Here is a 19,991-nt window from a genome sequence, read left to right as displayed (position 1 = left end):
GCTCACCATATCTTTGTGGGGAGCTCTGGCCCCTTCCGCAGCCACCTGCTGCGTGGGACGCTGCCCACTGGGCCGCCCAGTGCGGGCTGGCTCGGGGTGATGGGGCTGGAGCGCACCTCCGAAGATCTGTCTTCAAAACTGGCTGCCCTGGACCCTAAGTGCCCTTGCACTCTGGAGACCAGAGACCGTCCTCCATGCTCGCAGCCCTGTGACGGGAGGACCGCCACCGTCCCCGATTCACGAGGCCAAAGCCCAGACACCCTGGGCTGGGACCACTGGATGCGACCCCTCCAACAGCCCGGTCCATCCAGCCTGCGGAGGGTGACCCCGCACCCTCCCCGCCTGCCCCCTCCCATCCGGGAGCCTGGGGGTGGGCCCTGACTGCCGCCTGCCGGGCACGGGGCGGGGACCAGTGGTGTGCCCCGCCCGCCAGCCCGCCCTCTGCGGTGGCCGTCCGGGGGCGACACGTCCTAGGAGCGCCAGACGGAAGCGCCGCTGGGACTGACACGTGGCCTTGGGCGGCGCTGCCCTTGTGGGTCGGCCGGGCAGGAGCGCAACCTGGACGCGCTGTGCCCGTGGGCAGCCGTCCCGTCCCCGATGCAGCCGTTGCCACCGGAGGAGGCCCGCCGGGACGGGGCCGAGGACGCCCAGTGGTCCAGGTGGGGCCGCGGTGCTGGGGGCGGTGGCTTGGGGAGGGGGCGAGGCCACCGTTCCTCCACCAGGGGTCGCGCACTTCCCTGGCAGTCCCCACACCGTACCCAGCCCCAGCCCGGGACCTTCCATCCAGTCCCAGGGCCGGGAGTGCCCCCTGAGCTGCCTCCAGGCAGGAGTATCCCGGGAGGCCTTCCCGGGGGCAGCGGCCGTCATCCTGAACGGTGTAGAGGGAGCCCCCAGGCGCAGCTTCGAGTCCTAGAACTGACCCTGCCAGGTAGGACGGCGCGTGGGTGTCCAGGCCTGAGAGCAAGGAGCAGCGTGGTCACCGACGGGGCAGGCGACAGGGCAGGCGGGCTCTGGTGCTGGAGTCTGCAGCCCCGTGGCTGAGGCCTGGGCCCGCCCGCCAGCTGTGTGCTGCGGACCGCGCTCCATGGGGGGTCGTGGGGGCCCAGGCAGATCCTTGATCCTTATATTCCATGTCCACGTCCACTGCCAACATGCCCAAGTTCCCAGGGCAGGAGCTCTGCTCACACTCGTGACACACGTGGCAACCAACACCCAGGTGGGGACCATGGGGAGTCCCTAGACCACCTGCCTCGGCCCTTGCTCTGTTCTGTGGACCAAGCCACGCAGGCCAGCCCCTGGACCCCAGGCCCAAAGTCGGGCCCTGGGATGGCAAGGCCAGTCCACCCGCAGCTCAGGGCCCAGGAGCCGGTGTCGGGGGCTTGGCCGCTGCTCCCGCAGGGTGACGGCTCCTTCCTGATGGCGCAGGGTTGCAGGAGGCCCCTGGGGCAGAACCCCTGAGACGGGGCACGATGGAGACAGGCTGACGTTCAGAGGTAGCGCTCCAAGCTGGGAGCCTCCCGTGGGACAGGGTGTGGACAGTGGGGTGCAGGCCCCGTCCCCGGGCCGGGCCCCACCGGAGCAGGGCACTGCAGCCGGCTCGCCGGGTCCAGGAGCGCTCCGCCGCCTCCCGGCTCTCGGCTCCCGTCCTCCCTCCCCGCCTTCCCTTCCCTGCCTCGCTGTCATCTCAGCCTGGTTAAGGAGGGGCCGACCCAGGGGGCGGGCCGGCTCCGCGGCCACCTGGGCAGAGGGTTGTGGCCCAGGGCTGTAGAATGTTCTGTTTCAGTGGCTCGGCCGGCCCTGCCTTAAGGGCTTCCCTCTGCACTTGGCTCGGGAAGGAGCACCTGCAGCTCCCCGGGACCCTGGCAGGCAAGACCAGAAGTTCCGGAGGGGTCTGTGGGGTCCTGGGTGCAGCTGGGCTCAGCTGGGACGGGCCAGTCCCACCCGAGTGGACAGTCGTACTCAGCCACAGCGAGTGCGGCTGCTCACTGCTGCCAACGCGGTGTGCCCTCTGCGCCGACCGCCCCGCGACTCTCTCCTGAGCCCCGGGGGCAGGGCCGACACTCTCCAGCAGCATCCCTGGGGGCGGCGGCCAGTGGCCTCGGGCCTGTGTGTTCTCTCCGGCTTGCTGCCCTCCTGGCCTGCAGCGGCGGCACGTTTCCCTTTTCCGAGTCGAGGGGCCACGTGACCATGCGTTTACTCAGCCATGGATGCTTCTTATGCCCATGGGGGCGTTGGGAGGATGCAGAAGGTTCTAGAAGGTTCACAGGAAGCGTTCTGATGAGCTGGGGACACGGACCTGAGGCTCAGGACCGGTCAAAGCAGGATGAAGCCCCACTGGCCAGTGGTGCCGTCAACTGTTCCCCAACGGTCATCCGCAGGGTCGAGGCGTCTGGGTGCGGCGTCCTAACCCGCCCTTGGGCAGCTCGGGTCTGGGTTGCCGCCTCCAGCCAGACTTCCTTGTTCTGCGTCCCCAGCAGCTATAGAGAGGAAGTCCCGCTGCCTGCCTGGCTGGCTCTGCCCGGGGGGCCTCTGGGACCGTGCCCCACGCGCACTCCGAGCGTCGGTTGCCCGCACGCCGATGGGCTTTTCCTGGCTTCCCGGGGTCATGAGGGGGCCAAGGGGCAGCACCATGTCCTAGGCCCCCCAGCCGGCCCCTCCGGGGTTTCTAGCTGGACCTCCCACCCAGAGAGCAAACACAGCCAGGCTCTCGGGGTCACCAGTGACACGCGCCTGAGGGCAGGTGGGCAAGCAGGGGCACGGGCCAGCCTGGGTGCGGGTGACCGTCCACCGCTTTGACCACAGAAAGGAATGAAGCTCCTTTTCGGAGGCGCCTCTGGACCGCGGCTGTCCGTGGGATGTTGAAAGCGTTGCTCCCACGCCCTGCCATTGTCCCGGGGCACTCGGGCAGGACCACACACGCTCAGAGAGCTCCAGCACCGGGCGCGGCGTGGGCCCCCCAGGATGCGGGGCGTGGGGGCACGGCAGGGCAGGCGTGCCCCCGGCGCTCCTCCTCGGGCTGCAGCCAGCTGGGCTCCGGCCGGCCTGACGGCAGTTTGGACTGTGTAGCTCTGTGCCCCCCAATGAGGCCGGCGGGCACGTTTGCTCAGGAGCAGCCACCCCGACAGGCCTGCTGCCCCGGGATGGACGCCCGGGTGAGGCGCTCCCGGGGCGGGTTTAGTCAAGTCCCAGGGATGAGCACCCGGGAGACGTTGGGAGTGTCGTGTCCAGGAGGACATGCAGGCCCAAGCCCACGAGGGGTCCCAGGTCCATGTCGGGTGGGCCCTGAGTGCCACCTGGGGGCTCACCTGCCTGGCAGGTGCCCGTCCCCTGCCCCCACCGCCTCGTAGACTTTGGTTCCAGACAGAAAACTAGCGTCTGGGCCCTGAAGCCCAGAGGGAGAGTCGGCGAGCTGCCCTGCGGGTCCACCCGTCCACATTGGCGTGTCAAGCAGGGGAGGCCGTGGGGACCGGTCGGGTCTGCCCCTGTGCTGCTGTTCCCATTGTCTTGGCTTCTCAATCATTCCAGTAACATTTTAAGAACCAGGACATGGGGTGGGGGCATGATGACGAGGAGTCACGGGGAGTCTGGGTGGAGCACCTCCCAGCCTCGGCAAGCAGGGTCTGGTGTCCGGCTCCCGGGATTACAGAACTGGGGATATTTTTAGCTCAGGACCCTATTTCCCACTGGCCTCATGTGGGACGTTCCATCGTGTAGGAGCAGGGAGCAGCGGGGGGGGGGGGCCTGGAGCCCTGCACCCCGCACCCCTCTGACCCCCAGAGACCCAGCTTGAGGTCCGCGCTCCCACTGCTCCACGGTGCGCGTGGAGGAGCACCAGCCCCGCAAGGCCGGCGGCACCCACGCCTCTCCCCCTGGAGAGTTCTCTAAGGGGCCACACCACGCCCCCAGCCCCAAGCAGGCCTCAGATGCAGGGCGGCTTGCGGACAGAAAGCTGGGCTGTTGGAACTTGGACTCATTCTCCCCAAAAGCCCCGAGTGACAGTGCCCCACAGACAGGGGTGTCTGCGGCCTCTGAGGACATGGCTCCCTGGCTGTGGGGGTGGCAGGGAGGGAGGGACGGCCCCAGGGCGCCCGCGGTCGGCCCCTCCGCACACCTGATGCCCAGGGAGTACCTCCTCCTCCGCGACTGTGGCTCTCCAGGGGGATGGACCCCACGGGGACATGCCGACCCAAGGTCATGGACTCGGCTGCCGTGCCTCCCTCCCGGGTCACGCCGGCCCCTTGGTGGACATCGGGAACTTGCTGGTCACTCTGCTGTTTACCGACCCGTGCAGGGGGCAGATGTCAGGGGCAGGAGCCCTTCTTCATGGGGGAAACTTGTTCCGTGTCCACGGCCCCGCCCAGAGCCAGGCCCGCCTGTGGGGTCCCAGGCAGAGCTGACCCGCCGCCCATCAGGTGCCTGGCATGGGCACCGCCCGCAGCCACGTGGGGGTCCTCAGGCCTGGGAGGCCGTTCCTCCCTGGGGAGAACCGCGCCCACCACCTGTGTCCCACTGGGGCCGTCGGGTGCGGGTGGGAGCCCTGAGCTCCCCGCCAGTCTGCTTCAGGCCCCCCGCGGTCCTGACCACCCCCCACGGTGCCACCACACGAGACGTGGCCAGCCGCCCGCCCCCACCCGCACGAACGCTGCCCACAGCTCCCTCCCTCTCCCGTGGCTGCAAAGTAAACTTTGTCTCTGGGGACAGTTCTTGGTTTCTGGAGTCCCTCCGAAGGGTCACCTCCTGCCACATCTTCTGTCAGCGAACGTCCGCAGAGCAGGGGCAGCCAAGCTCACAGTTTGTTCAGATTTCTGCCACTTATTCTGCTGCCCAGGACACATGGGGTTGCCATCTCCTTGCGGCTGGGACAGTTTCTGACGTCCCCGGGTCTTAGCGACAGTCACAGAGCAGTGACCAGGAGTTTCAAGGACCATCACACCTGACTAGTGACCTCCCTGGGCATCCAGAGCTGCTTCACCTCACCCAGGTTCTCCAAGGGCTGGCTGCCCCGGTGGCACTGTGTCCCCTTGCTGGCCATCCAGCCCTTGGTCCTGCCCCTTGGTCCTCTGTGGGCAGGCACCATTTTCCCGGGGACCCTTTGGGGACCCACTGTCCTGCTCCCTCCCCGTGGGTGGCCCTCCCTCAGCAGGGCCCCCGGTTACTGTGCTGTCAGCTGCTGCCCGGCGCCCTCCTGGGCCCCCCCCCCGGTCGGTGGGACGTGGGTGCTTGGATCCTGGCCACCAGTCCAGGGAGCACGTCCCTCCTGCCGCGGTTTGTTCACCTGCCCTTCTGGCCGCCCGGCTGTCCCCAGGCTCTGCTGCTGCGGGCGGCTCGCGCCTAGTACCTGCCCTGCGGTCGGAGGGGGCCCCACGCGCAGGGGGACGTTGGTGTTGGAAGGTGGCCACGCTGCTCCTCCTCAGCCTGACGCGGCGCCTTCTCTCCTGCAGGCCCGAGTGCCAGGTGTGGACAGGGACGCTGCTGCTGGGCACATGCCTCCTGTACTGTGCCCGCGTCAGCATGCCCGTGTGCACCGTGTCCATGAGCCAGGACTTCGGCTGGAACAAGAAGGAGGCCGGCATCGTGCTCAGCAGCTTCTTCTGGGGCTACTGCCTGACCCAGGTGGTGGGCGGCCACCTGGGGGACCGGTAACTGCCGCCGCTCCCCACGCAGGGCTGGGGCTGCTCCTGGGGGGGCGGCTCCCGCGGAACGGATGAGGGGAGAGGCCCCAGCCAGGACAAGACCGTGGCAGGGGAGCCGGGGTCCTCGGGGGAGGTGGTCGGGGCCGGTGCACGGCTCCCCTTGGGCCGCGTGGCCAGAGCACCAGCTGCCCGGCAGGGTGCTCGTTGGCACCGACCGACAGCGGGACCCGGCGCCCAGCGCCCGCCTCTCCTGCAGAGGAGGGTAAGGCCCAGCGGCCCGGCCGGGGCTGCGCTGAGCGAGGCGTGCAGCTCACCGGGGCTCTGAGCCCTGCGCCGCGCAGCTCGCGTCACCGTCCTCCTGTCCTCCTCCAGGATCGGGGGTGAGAAGGTCATCCTGCTGTCCGCCTCCGCCTGGGGCTTCATCACTGCCGCCACCCCGCTGCTCGCCCACCTCAGCAGCGCCCACCTGGTCTTCATGACCTTCTCTCGCATCCTCACAGGCCTGCTCCAAGGTAGGGCTGCCTCGCTCGGGAGCCTCCACCCGCGGTCTCAGCACGGTAGAGCAAGGCGGGTGTGCGCGTGTTGTCCACATGTGTGTGCGCGCGTGGACATGTCCGTGCAGGTGGATGCACGTGTGTGCACATCCCTGCACTCCCATGTGCTCCCGCGCGTGGCGTGCCTCAGGTCAGCGGCGGGGGATCTGGGTGGCCCCTGATCCGGTCCCGGGAGCCTCCAGCCTGGCGGGCGGCAGCTGTCCTCGTGGGCAGTCCGGCCCCAGGCAGGGGTGGACAGGCCCCGCTGTCCCCGGCGGGGTGCTGGGTACCACGACGCCCGGATGGGGAAGCGCTGTGCGTTCTCTAGAAACACCTCAAAGTCTGGCACGTTCTCATGTCAGATGCCCTCCTCTGCCAAACGGTCTACTGCGCAGACACGGGTGGCAGTCCAGTGGGCACGCGGTCACTGTCAGCGCCACTGGCCCTGGCGCAGCGGGGACTTGCAGAGTTTCCACGTGCTGCTGGGCAGAGGCTGCCCCTGGCCCAAGCCCCCCAGGACCGCATGGGCCCCTATTTCCTGACCAGCCCCTCCGGTCTGGCTCACGGGCCGTCGGCTCCTGTCCACCCCATGTGCTCCCCGGTGGCCGGTGGCCGGTGGCCGGTGGCTGGTGCCGCGTCTGGGCTATAGGACACCGACTGGAGTTTCTAGGCTGGAGCTGGCTCTCGGAGCAGCCGGCCAAATGGCCCTCAGCCCTGGCCATGTCCCCATCTTCCCAGGAGGCCCATCTGTGGCCCATTATGGGGTCTTGAGGAGCAGCTGTCACTCTGGGTGACTGGCGCTCGGCATGGGCCTGGACACAGGGCCCCGATGGGAGGCCCAAGCCCTGTCTTCCCCCCTGGCCTCTTAGCTTTTCTTCGTGCTTTTAGAGAAAAGCACAGAAAACATCAGATTTTGAAATCATTGTAGAGTCACAGGAGGTTGTAAGGAAACATACAGGGAGGTCCAAGCTCCCTCCCCCTTCCCATGTGACATCCGCAGCAGCAGGGCCCCCGTGCTCCCTGGGCGGCTCGGGCCTCACTGGCTGCACACGTGCCGTGGGTGCCCATGTGTGTGTCGGTGCCAGGGCCCTGGAGCTGGCGCGGCCCCGGGGCCAGGGGCGGGTGGGAGGAGTGCCAGCTTGGAGCCCGCCTTCCCCCACAGCCTCGCTGGCCGCGTGACCGTGGGCAGCCACCAGCAGCCCCACGCTGAGAGTCTCAGCAGAGAGGGACTGAAACCTAGTCTGGCTGGTCCCCTGGGCGTGTGGTGAGCAAGGACACCCCAAGCTTGAGTGACCCTCGATGGGCCCCAGGGGCAGCCTCCCAGCCTGGCTCGCAGCCCTGGCCGGACCCGCCCGCCGGACCCAGGTGACTGCCTGGGGACACAGCTCTCTGCTCGTTTCAGGGGTGTACTTCCCAGCGCTGACCAGCCTCCTGTCCCAGAAGGTGCGAGAGAGCGAGCGCGCCTTCACCTACAGCGCCGTGGGGGCTGGCTCCCAGTGCGGGTAGGTCCCGGCCCAGCGAGCCCAGGGGGACAGAGGGTACCCAGTGGGTCCGGGTGGGGACAGGCCACGTGGGCGTGTTGCGGCTCAGGGTGACGTGGGTGGGCTGGTCCTGTGCCACAGGAGACCTCGTCCCCATGCAAGGTGCTTCTCTCGTGCATCTTCTGTGCCCGGTGCCAGGGCAGGTGACCTGGCTGTGAGTCTCAGCAGGTGGGCCAGGGCAGCAGCCGCACCATCGAGGCCCCCTCCACCTGTGCCAGGGGAGCCAGATGGGACGCCGCCCCGCTGGGGGAGGTGATCCATGCTCCCTGGAGGGCACCCGGCCCAGTCTGGACATGAGAACCCTGTCCCCGTACTCCCGCCCGACACCTTGCTTGGGGAGAAGAGCCACATTGCTGTGCTGATGGGGCTTCGCTCCACTGGGCTCAGGCCCCTGAAGTCCCCACTGCCACGATGTAGACAAGAAATCGGGGGGTCGGAGGTGCCTGTGGGTGCACCAGGGGCAGCCCAGATAAAAACCCAGGGTGCCAGGGAGCAGAAATTCCGGAGAAGCTACGCGGGCATGCTTGCATGAGAAGGATGGGCCATTTTTCTGAAATCCTGCCTCACGTGCACGTCCTGGGCCTGTGTCTTGGGCTGTGAGGTGCAGGGAGAGGCGCTGGCCCCGGAGGCCCCGAGGGGGAGGCCACCCCCAGGCTGCTGGCCCCACTCCCCTCTAACCATCCTGGCCAGAGCTCGGCAGACGGCCCGGCGTCGTGCTCAGTTCCGTTGCTTCTGCATTTAGAAATCTTAGCATTTCAGCCTCCCTGAGTCGTGAAGCCGCACAGGCCGGAGGGCTAACTTGAGGTCCCAACGCCATCCCCTCTTCTTCGCCGCCTTGTGTAGTGTAGAAGGAGCCGCAGCTCAACGGGAAGCCGGCCTGAGGGCCTGGAGGCAAGAAACCAGGGCAATGCAGGGCCCCGGGGCCGTGTCGCAGCCGCGTGGCCGTGCCCACGTCCCCCGGGTCCCAAGGCATCCGGAAGGCTCCCGGGTGCTGGAAACGCTCCACGAAGCACGCTCAGACGGGGGCCTCCGAGCAGCTGCTTCCCTGGGGACGAGCTCCCGGGGGGGTGGGGATTCTCGGAGGCGTCGCCGGGGTCACGGGGTCACGGGGTGCCTCTGTCGTCCAGGACGCTGGTGACGGGGGCCGTGGGCTCCCTGCTCCTGGACTGGTACGGCTGGCCGAGCGTCTTCTACTTCTCCGGCGGGCTCACCCTGCTGTGGGTGTGTTACGTGTACAGGTACCTGCTCACTGGAAAAGGTAACCGTGGCCGGGGAGGTGCGAGGGCCTGGCGCCCGTGCCCGCCCGCAGCCCCGCCGCCACCCAGCCCGGGCACCGGAGCGAGCACCCGCCGGCAGGGGCCCCGGACTAGAGGCTGAGGGCCGCGCCAGCTCTCGGGCCAGCTCCGGGCAGAGGCAGGCACAGGCCGCTTGCGGGGCGGCTGGTCCAGGGATGGCAGGAAGGGAGCTTGGGGGGTCCCAGGGCAGGGGAAGGGTCGAGAAAGCTTGTTCAGACTCAGCACAAGCGTTGACCCTCAAAGGAACATGCTGAGGCGCCGGCCGGGAGGACGGGGGGTGGGGGGCGCGCACGGCCGGGGGGCCGCGGGGCTGGGGGCGCGTGGCCGGTCGGCTGCGGGCGACGCTGTGCCCCGACTCTGAGTAGCCTTCACGCGGAAACCCCTTGCTCCCCTCAGAGCTCATCCTGGCCTTGGGCGTTCTGGCGCAAGGCCTGCCGGTGTCCAGGCACACCAAGGTGCCCTGGAGACAGCTCTTCCGGAAGCCTTCTGTCTGGTGAGCGGCGCCTCGGGACCTCGCGCTGAGCCCGGCGGGCCTTGGGACGCCCCCAGAGCCCACGCGGGCGAGGTCCACCCTCGGCGGGGGGCGGTGCTCCAGGGCCCCGTGTGCGGGCCGGGGCACTGAGCCAGGCACCTGCTCCCCAGGGCAGCCATCTCCTCCCAGCTGTCATCCGCGTGCTCCTTCTTCATCCTCCTCTCCTGGCTGCCCACCTTCTTTCAGGAGACATTCCCCAGCTCCAAGGTGGGTGGGCCGCCTGGCGCTCGCGGGCTGAGGGAGGACCCCGCAGCCAGTGCCCGGCACGCACGTGGGCCCTTGGTTCCGCCGGGACTCTGCGGGCTCTGGCACCGTGGGGGCTCACGGACCCGAGACGACCCTCACGGTTGGCGCCTCTGGCCTGGTGCACGCTGGGAAGGACAGGGCAGCGCCCCCCTGCCACTGCGGCATTCTCCCCCCCACCGGAGGGACCGCGTGTGGCCACCCCGGCGCTATCTGTGGATGGTCACTTCTGAGGATGGGGCAGGCAGGGGGTCCAGACCCGCGCAAGGGCATCACCATCTGGCTACCCCCCGTCTGGTGACCAGGACCCAGGGTGGGCCTGCACCCCCAGCTCAGCCCTGTCTCGGTGCAGGGAGCCATGAGGGACTTGGCCTGCAGGAGACAGTGCTCGTGGGCCTCGGCCTGGTGGGGACAGTCAGGGTCACTGTGGGCATCGCTGGGCATGTGCAGCCTGCTGGCCCCTGCAAGCTGTCCCCTCTGACGCCCCGTCCTCCCTGCAGGGCTGGGTCTTCAACGTGGTGCCCTGGCTGGTGGCCATCCCCGCCAGTCTGTTCAGCGGGTTCCTCTCTGACCATCTTATCAATCAGGGTGAGCCTGGGTCAGGGGCTGCGGGGAACCCACTGGCTTTGCCACACTGTGGGGGGAGGGAGGCGCCCCTCCTGGGGGGTCTACAGTGATGGGAAGGGGCCCCTCAGGACCTCGCGGGCCGCATGGGACTCCAGGGTGGCCTCCCCCAGCCTCAGTTTCTCCGAGGGCCTTGGGGTGCAGGAGAGGATGCTGTGACGGTGGCGTCCCCCCACCCCAGGAGGCTGGGTGCGGCCCCGACCCCATTCAGAGGAGGAAAGGCCCCTTGGCGAGGTCAGAGGTCATAGGTCCGGGTGTGTGTGAGCCCAGGACAGACACGCTCCGCTGCTCTGCGCGAGTGCTCACTCCTAGATGTTAGTCCTTCCTAGCTACAGAAGTGCTTCACGCTCATTGTGGGAAAAGGAGAGGACTTGTAGGAACTCGAGGAAAGCGCACTGGTAACCCTCCAGCCGCTTCCTCTGGGCACGCGCTGGACCGTGGCCTGCAGAACCCTTTGGACACACGCAGCACAGGGTACATGCGCGCACACACACGTGCACACGCCTCCCGCACGACACGAGACTCCCCACCCTGAGCCCGGGGCCCGTCCCTCCCCAGCCTGCTCCCTCGCTGTAGCCGCGCCGGCTGGGGCCCCACGCAGGTGCCAGGTGCCCGCAGGGGTTCAGCATTAACGGGCCGATGGGAACGCGTCCCCGTCTCCCCTCTGCCCAGGTTACAGGACCATCGCCGTGCGGAAGTTCATGCAGGTAGGGAGGGGGCCGAATGGCTTTCTCTGGACATCCCTGTTTTGTTCCTGGGACCGAGGGTCGTGACGTCCAGTCACCGGACCCAGAAAGCATTTGGAGGGTGCCCTGGGTCAGTGCCGGGGCCGCTTCTCCCAGCTGTGCTGTGGGCTCCCTGCCCCTGGGCCCTGGCACACATTCCGGGCCTCGGTTGCTCCCCTTCCCCTCTTGGTCCAACAGGTGGGACGGGCTCATCGTGGGGTCTCCCGGGGCCGGCCTGGGAGGGGCTCCCCCCGACCTCATTCAGTGCACCCCAGGAGGCCCCAGGGAGGGGCCCGTTGGCCACCACGGCCCCTGGCCTGCCTGCCACCACCCCCCTCCCGCAGGTGATGGGCCTCGGGCTGTCCAGCGTTTTTGCCCTGTGCTTGGGCCACACCTCGAGCTTCTGTAAGTCCGTGGTCTTCGCGTCGGCGTCCATTGGCCTGCAGACCTTCAACCACAGGTAAGGGCCGGGCGCCCCACCCACCGCAGCTGCCCCCTGCTGCCCGCGGGCGTCCCCACCGCCCTGCACCCTGGATGCGTGGGAGAGGCCACCGGGCTCGGGGCGTGTGCAGGCGGCATGTGTCAGAGCCCCGGACGAGCCACCAGGACTAAAGGTTCTCTGGGTCCCAAGCAGGCGTGGACCTGGGACCTGAGGAAAAACAAACTTCGAGCCTGGGAGGGGCTGGGGGCCGGGCTGCTGGGTCCCATGAGGAGCGCGCTCTGGCCTCAGCTGCTCGGCAGCACCAGCGTTTGACGACGAAAACTGTACTGGAAGTTGTTTTAGGGATCGGCCACTTAATGTCGCTTTTCAAATTAGTAAGCAGCAAATGAGTGTGCATTTGTTTTGTTTTTTAGGGGTTTATTTATTTATTTGAGAGAGAGAGTGCGTGTGTGGAAGTTGGGGGGACAGAGGGAGAGGGAGAGAGAATCTCTGGCCTCGAGCTGGTGCGGTGGGCGCCCCGGCGAGGTCTCGGGCCCTGGACTGATGGGCACCCTCGTGCCCTGGCTGGGCTGGCTTCTGAGTGTGCCCCGGGTAGTTCCCAGGCTGCAGGTGCCCAGAGGGCCCGCCCCGGGCCCAGTGGGGTGGCAGCCGCCCCGGGGTCACCCCTCTCTCTTTCCCACAGCGGCATTTCGGTCAACATTCAGGACCTGGCTCCGTCCTGTGCCGGCTTCCTGTTCGGTGAGAGCCGCCCCCCGCTTGAACGACACGTGGCTGTTCCCCGCCCAGGCATTGGTCACCCCAGCCTTGCCCCCCGCCTGGGCCCCCAGGGGCTGCCCCCAGCAGGTGGGCCTCCTGTGACCATTCCTCCGTCCTGTTCACAGGTGTGGCCAATACCGCCGGGGCCTTGGCAGGTGAGAGGCGAGCTGGGATGCCTCCCGGACGCCCCGCCCCTGAGTCCCCCCAACCCCTCCCGCACCCCAGCCCTTTGGGGGGCACCTTTGGGGCCCCCCAGGGTCAGACCTGTGGGGCGGGGAGGGTGCCTGGTGGAGCAGCCACGTGCCACGGTGCATACCCCGGTCCCCTGGCCTGAGGTGTGTGGGCTCCAGGGGGAGATGTGGGGCTCATTCCCCACGGGGGTGCAGACCTATCCCAGGCAGTTCCTTGGACACCCTGAGAGGTCCGGCCCTCCTTTGCCCTGGCAGCCTGGACCCCTGAGTTGGGCTTCCGGCCCCCGGACCCCCGGCCTCCCCCTCCCGGAGCCCCACCCAGCCCCAGACCCCCTGGGCACTGCCCGGGAGCGCTCGGCCTGCCCGCCCCTGTCTGTGCAGGTGTCGTGGGCGTGTGCCTGGGCGGCTACCTCATCGAGACCACGGGCTCCTGGACTTCCATGTTCAACCTGGTGGCTGCCATCAGCGGCCTGGGGCTGTGCACCTTCCTGCTGTTCGGAGAGGCCCAGCGGGTGGACCTGAGCCCCACCCACGAGGACCTCTAGCCGCCCCAGCCTGACCGCTGCCCGAGGACCCAGTGCCGTCCGCCTGCGGGTGACGGGCTCACTTTCAGGGCCTCCCACTCGTGACCCCAGATGTGTGAGCAGAAAGAGGACTAGCCCTGGCTGAGCCAGGCAGCCCTGGGTGGGCCTCAGTTTCTCCACCTGCCAGCAAGGTGATCGTGCCCTCCTTTCAGGGTTCATGGACTGTTGGGGGCGATGGAGTGTTTTCAGTAGCAGCGGCGTCATTACAGACCTAGTCCGTTCCATGTAGAGCCACGCGCCTGTGCAGTCACCCTTCCTCGCAGGGGTGGGGCGCTGCCGGACTGGACCCTTCCCCAGACCTGCCCTGCTTGGCTTCCTGGCACACGAGGGGGGCTGTCCTGTGTACTGCGGCCGTATCTCTGGCGCCCACCTGCTAGGTGACCACCCCAGTGGGTGGACATGATCACCAACATTGGCTCCTGGCCACCACCACGTGTCCCCAAGAGGACTGCCCCACCCCCCCCGTGGCATTTCTGCTTCTCCAAGTAGCCAGGCGGAGACCCCTATGTCAGTGGGTGGGCTGTGGGCTAGACGCCCTCACCCGTCTTTGGGGACTCCCTCCCCCAGCATCCCCCGTGAGTCCTTTGGCACTAGTGATGTGTCCTGCCTCCCTCGAGCCTGCAGGCGCCAGCGGTGAGGGGACTGTGGGTCCCTCTCCTGCCCGGGGTGCTCCAGGGACCAGGGAGCCCTCCTGCATCGTCCTCTTGTAGCAGAGGCGCTGGTCATCTTGGGAATTAATAATAGATCTTGCAAGATGTATATGTAGAAAAAAAGAAACTAAGAATGTGAAAAAATCACCCCAGACTTATTTAAAGGATGGCTATTAAACTGGAAAAGGGAGACTGTTACTTTATTAATCTTTCTTATTTTTAAAAAGATTTTATTTATTTGAGACAGTGACACAGGGAGAGAGAGAGTGAGAGCGCGCGCATGCATGGGGAGGGGCAGAGGGGGAGGGAGAAGCAGGCCTGACTCAGGGATTCGATCCCAGGACCCCGGGATCCTGACCTGAGCTGAAGGCAGATGCTTCACAGACGGAGCCCCCCAGGTGCCCGTAACCTTTTTTTAAAAAAAGAATAAGCATGTATGAAAGATTTGTCGGACTCACTGCCGAGGAGGCAGCCGAGGTTGCAGGCAGGCGGAGGCCAGCGGGCAGGTGCGGGGCAGGTGGTGGCCCTGCCGCCCGGACCCAGCCACTGGCCTTGCGGTGGGCTGCCCGCCTCGGGCACCGCGGGATGGAGCCTCAGGGCGCAGGTGCACGCGGCAGCACGCGGGGCAGCTTCCCTGGGAGCAAGTGTTCCTCCCCACGGGGTCCCCACTTTGGGTCAGAAAGAACCGGAAAGAAAGACTCTTGGTTACCGACTGGGAGGCGGGCCTGCGGGATTCGGCATTCGGGGGCACAGTGGTGCGCAGCAGGGGGACCCAGCTGCCGTCCTGGTGGGGACTGCCACCCTGGCGTTGGGTGCGGGCTCCCTAACCCTTCCCAAGGCCACTGTTGGATCGTGGCCGGGGCTCCCCCGAGTCTGGGGCGATGGTTGCTGGCGGGGAGGCGCTGGCGGCGAGGAGGGTGCTCAGGCAGGGTGCGGGCCGCGCTGGGTGCTGGGTTGGCTGCTGCTCGCAGGCAACAGGCAGGACAGTCCCGCCCCGGTCAGCAGCTCTGGCAGGGCCCACCTGCGCACCCCTGCGCCCCTCCCCGCACCTGGGCGCCTCGGGAGGCCCAGGCCCCGCCGCCCGCCGCTGGCCGACAGAGGGCGCCGTCTGACCGGCCCCGAGCCGCGGTCCCCGCCGCCTCTGCCGCCCCGCGGGAGGCGCCCGGGCTCTGGCCGCGCGGTCCCCTCCGCTCGGCTCCGCTGCAGGGACGGTGGACGCATGTCCCAGTGCAGGGGCGCGGGCGGCGCGGGCGCGTGGGCGGGGCCGCGGCAGCAGGGGCGGGGCGGGGCGGGGCTGGAGGGCGGCATCCTCAGGGGCGGGGCGGCGTGGGGGCGGGGCGGGTTGGCGGATGGGCGGGGCCGGGGCAGCAGGGGCGGGGCGGGGCGGGGCTGGAGGGCGGCATCCTCAGGGGCGGGGCGGCGTGGGGGCGGGGCGGGTTGGCGGATGGGCGGGGCCGGGGCAGCAGGGGTGGGGCGGGGCGGGGCTGGAGGGCGGCATCCTCAGGGGCGGGGCGGCGTGGGGGCGGGGCGGGTTGGCGGATGGGCGGGGCCGCGGCAGCAGGGGCGGGGCGGGGCGGGGCCGGCAGCAGGGGGCGGGGCCGGGGCGGGGGCTGGAGGGCGACATCCTCAGGGGCGGGGCCGGGCAGCAGGGGCGGGGCCTGCATCGGGGGGCGGGGCCGGCATAAGGGGGCGGGGCCGGGCCGGGGCTGGAGGGCCGCATCCTCAGGGGCGGGGCGGGGCGGCGTGGGGGCGGGGCCGGGCATCGGGGGCGGGGCCGGGGCGGGGCTGGGGGCGGCACCCTCAGGGGCCGCTTGGCGTGGGCGCGGGGCTGTCCTCCCACCTGAGCAGGTGGGCAGCCTGGGGGAGTTTAGACTCCGGGACTAGTGGCCTCCACCCGGTCCCCCCCCCCCCCCCTTGCTGGCCCAGGCTTCCCCGAGGGCCTGTGCTCGGACCCTGCTGCCCACGCAGGTCTCCCCGCCCCGCCATCCCCCCCCCCGCAGCACGCACAGGACCGTCCCTTTCTGGTCCCCGTGACATTTCCCCCTCATTTCTTTCTGTCTCTTCCTCTTCTTCTTTCTCCTTTAGTTTTTTTAATTTATTATTTTTAAAGATTTTATTTATTTATTTATTCATGAGAGACACAGAGAGAGGCAGAGACACGGGCAGAGGGAGAAGCAGGCTCCCTGCGGGGACCCGACGCGGGACTCGATCCCAGGACCTCGGGGTCAGGCCTGGGCTGAAAGCAGTTGCTAAACCGCTGAGCCCCCCCCCCGCCCCAGGGATCCCCATAAAGCAGGATCTTTAAAGGCCACTTAAGATTCGTGCCTAACATGTTAACAGCCCCCACCTCTCTGGGCTGCCCCCCACCCCCGCTTCTGGCTCTGTCCTTCAGCTGTGGGACTGCAGCACCCCGGGGGTCCCCACTTGCCCCCTGGGGGACGCCTGCACACCCGTCCTCCTGGGCAGGTCCTGCCTCATAACTGGTGGGTCACGCCCTGACCAGCTGCACTGGGCCGTCCGGTCCCCCTCCTCTGGCGCCCGAGGAAGCCGAGATGAGCTACATGTTGGGATGCACTTTGACTGGGATTTATTTTATTATGTTTAATTGAAAAGCACTGAGGTCGTGGCATGAATATTCAGCACAGCGGCTGCGGGCGCGGGAGCTGGTGTCTGATTCTAGGACGCGCCCCAGCACGGGGCCTGTCAAAGGGGGGAGTGAGGTGGGGAAGCTATTAATTGAAATAGCTTCATTAATTAGTAATTAACAGCAGGGAAATGACTGTGTCACACGTCCTATTTCAGTGGATGCCCTTCATGTGTTATGGCGCCTTTAATTAAAGGACGTGCATTTTAATTATAGGCAAGCGTGGCCCTTTGGCCTTTGGAATACAAAAGACACTCCCGACTTTCCAGAAGCTGGCGGGGAGACTGGTGCAGGCGGAGCCGAGCCGCATCCTCCCGTGTGGGACCCCTTCCCCTTCTGGCCCGTCCAGGGCAGTGGCCCCAGTTGGTCCTCCCTGGAGTCCAGCAGGTGCCCTCCCTGAGCTGAGGTGGCGGCCCTGGGCAGCTATGTGAGGTCACAGGCCAGAGCTGCTGGTCCTGAGCAAGTGGCCCCGCTGCCCCATCATCCCGCGAGGAGGGGTGGAAGCGGAGTGAAGACGCCCCGGGGCCGTGCTGCCCCCACGCCCTGCACCTGCCCTGGGCTCCACATCTCTGCCTTTGCGGGCGGGCGGGCGGCCGGAAGGCCCAGCGCTGCACCTGGCAGGGGACAGCCCCTCACACCCTGCCGGTCAGGTGTGGCCTTGCCTCCTCGCAGGGAGGCAGCCACCAGCCACCAGCTGCCTGCAGACACCTCACGGTCCCCTCTTGCCAGCCTCCTCCCACCAACAAAGATGTCAACACCCCGCACCCCTGTCCTGCTCTCTCTGCCTCTGCCCCTCACCCCGACCACCTACTGGAATGACTTTTTTTTTTTTTTAAATCTTTTTTTTTTTTTTTTAAGAATTTTATTTTATTTATGATAGTCACAGAGAGAGAGAGAGAGAGAGAGAGGCAGAGACACAGGCAGAGGGAGGAGAAGCAGGCTCCATGCACCGGGAGCCCGACATGGGATTCGATCCCGGGTCTCCAGGATCGCGCCCTGGGCCAAAGGCAGGCGCCAAACCGCTGCGCCACCCAGGGATCCCTACTGGAATGACTCTTGCACAAGCCACCTGGCCCAGGTGCAGGGCCCTCGGCCCTTCCTCTTTTGGGCCTGGTAGAAAGACCAGCCCAGGGGGAATGGGGACAGCTGTGGCGGAAATCCCGGGCCCCGCTGCGTGACCGGCCACCAGGCAGCTCCGTGCCCCTCATGGCCGCAGACCCGTCTACCCTGAGAAGCCCCAAGCGCCGCCGCTCTAGATGGGCTCTGAGACCAGAGGTGGCTTCTGGGGTAGGCCAGGAAGGGCTCCCCTGTGACACTGGGTCTTTGGAGCCCACCAGACCTTGGGGGAGAGACGAGGGAGGCCCCAGCACGCCCGGGGACAGGGAGAGGCCCCCTAGCTAACCGCGCGAGGAGCCCCCGGCAGGATGGCCCCGCAGAACCCCTGCAAACCCCCCGGGTACAGAGGCCGCCAGAGAGGACACAAGGAAGGTAGCCGGGGTTTCGGGTGATCGGTTGGGATTCCCTGGGGAGGGAGGAGGAGGTGAGCCCATCCAGGTGGGGCTGGGGTGTCCAGCTGCACCTGGGCTGGGCCTGCGATGGGCTCGTGGGAGACTGCAGGAGGGCCCGGCGGCGGCGCCCAGCTCTGGTTAGCAGCCACCTTTGGAGGGTCCCCGCCGCTCTTCGGAGGCCCAGTCTTCGCTCATGATTGTGGCTCGGAGAGAATCTGACGGATGCCCACTTCCTACCCCCACAGAAGCGGTGCCTGCCTTTGCTCAGGTGGACAGAGGACCCAGGAGCCACTTTAGGAAAGAGCCAGGAAAGCAGCCGTGCCAAGGACAGACCAACGGAGCCGCCACTAAAAATGCCAGGGACGTGCGGCATGAAATACAGCCTGTCCAATTAAATTATTTAACGCATTAGCATTAATTGCCATCCTGCGGACCTGTGCGCCGTTTGCGTTTTCCTCCTCCTTTGGCTTGGAGAGCCTCTGGCCAGCGCTCAGGCTGGGAGCGACGTTTCCTCTTTCCTCCTGAATCCCCGAGAAGAGGAGGCCTGGGGTATGAGCCGGTGGAGGCTGCCCGCGCGGCTGGCCCCCCAACACCAGTTGCGCCCAGCAGGGACATTGCGAACCCTGTCGGCCCCTCCTCCAGCCTGCAGGGAAGCTGCAGGATGGGCCACCTCAACGTGGACCAGCCCAGTGGCATCAGGACGGGTCTGATGCTGGTGTATTCGTGTCCCGGGGCCGTGGGGACCGCAGAGCTCCCTTGTCCCACGGCTCTGGAGGCTGGAGGTCCGAGGACAAGGTGTCCGCAGGCTGGTTCCTCCTGAGGCCTCCCTCCCGGGTGCGCGTGTCCAGGCCGTCCTCCTCTGAGTGTGTCCTGAGCTCTTTCACGCACACCGCACACCGTCAGACTGGAGGAGGGCCCACCCTGCTGACCTCGTTTTGACTTAATGACCTCTGTGAAGACCCTATTTCCAGATGCAGTCACATTCGGACCGCCTGGGGGTTAGAGCTTCCACATACGGCTTTGGGGGTGGGTGGGGGGTGGGGGGACAACACGATTCAGCCCACAACAGTGTGGCTTCTCTGTTTCCACCCGCCCGGAATTCAGGGCCTAGATGCCAGGTGAGGCTGCCCTGGAGGCCACCCAGACCCCACTCGGGATGGGGGCGGGGGCTGCCAGCAGCAGACAGCCAGGCGCTTTTTTAAAAAACATTTTATTTATTCATGAGAGACACAGAGAGAGAGAGAGGCAGAGACACAGGCAGAGGGAGAAGCAGGCTCCATGCAGGGAGCCCAACGCGGGACTTGATCCCGGGACCCCGGGGTCACGCCCTGAGCCAAAGGCGGCGCTAAACCGCTGAGGCCCCCCCACCCTGGCGCCCCGTAGCCAGGTGCTTTTCCCAGGGTCCACCCCCGCGGTCAGCCTGTTCCCAAGACTTGTCAGCTTGCAGGGCGGGGCCCCACTCCCGGCCTCACCTGGACCACTGAGGCCTGCTGTGGCTCCAGGGCTTCCCGGGGCCTCGCAGAGGCCTCTGCTGTGGCTGCAGTGCACCCCGACACCTCCCCTGCTCCAGCCCTCCCCACAGGGCGGTGCCAACGCCCCCTGTGGCCTCCTGCGGCAAATCTAAGGGGAGAGGCCCATGTCCGTCTGCCTGAGACTCTGAAACAGAAACGCCAGAGCAGACTCAGGAGACCACAGTGTAGACAAAACACCACGCCCCAGAGACCGGTGTCCAGAAAAAATGATCGGCTCAGTCCTGCTCCCACAAAGAAGCCGTGGGACCGTGAGCCCTGACACGACATCATCCCTTCCCGACACACAGTCCACGGGGCGAGGCACCGCGCACCCGCCGGGTGGCTGGAGTCAACAGACGGACGCGGAAAGTGCCAGCGAGAACGGGAGACGTGGGCGCCCTCCCGGCCCCTGGGAAAGCAGCCTGGCAGCTCCTCTAAAGTTACCATGGCAACCCCGCAACGCCACCGCTAGGTCTACACCCAAGAGGAATGAAAACGTGTTCAGACAAAAACTTGTGCAGGAATGTGCACGGCAGCCAGAAGGCGGGAAGGAGCCAAGGTCCGTGGGCGGCTGAGCCG

General features: G+C 67.2%; 1 protein-coding gene across 1 annotated transcript; it reads left to right on the top strand.

Moving 5' to 3' along the window:
* Positions 1-465: 465 nt before the first annotated feature.
* On the top strand, positions 466-13,941 carry SLC17A9 (solute carrier family 17 member 9). Its single transcript, XM_041733538.1, has 13 exons — positions 466-659; positions 5,442-5,639; positions 6,006-6,145; positions 7,569-7,668; positions 8,835-8,965; positions 9,399-9,495; positions 9,645-9,741; positions 10,278-10,365; positions 11,074-11,108; positions 11,471-11,586; positions 12,251-12,306; positions 12,450-12,479; positions 12,897-13,941. Exons 1-13 carry the CDS (start codon positions 598-600, stop codon positions 13,058-13,060), a joined length of 1,314 nt encoding a protein of 437 aa, XP_041589472.1. The 5' UTR covers positions 466-597; the 3' UTR covers positions 13,061-13,941.
* Positions 13,942-19,991: the final 6,050 nt, after the last annotated feature.

The sequence above is a fragment of the Vulpes lagopus genome, chromosome 18 (genome assembly GCF_018345385.1).
Source record: "Vulpes lagopus strain Blue_001 chromosome 18, ASM1834538v1, whole genome shotgun sequence".
NCBI classification, from domain to species: Eukaryota; Metazoa; Chordata; class Mammalia; order Carnivora; family Canidae; genus Vulpes; species Vulpes lagopus.
The sequence above is the reverse complement of the archived record's forward strand: the minus strand, read 5'-3'. Positions and strand labels throughout refer to the sequence as shown.

Coding starts and splice junctions, on each gene's coding strand:
- SLC17A9 (XM_041733538.1), top strand. CDS start 598: ATGCAGCCGTTGCCACCGGAGGAGGCCCGCCGGGACGGGGCCGAGGAC. Junction 9,496..9,644: donor TTCCGGAAGCCTTCTGTCTG/GTGAGCGGCGCC, acceptor CCTGCTCCCCAG/GGCAGCCATCTCCTCCCAGC. Junction 12,307..12,449: donor CTGTGCCGGCTTCCTGTTCG/GTGAGAGCCGCC, acceptor TCCTGTTCACAG/GTGTGGCCAATACCGCCGGG.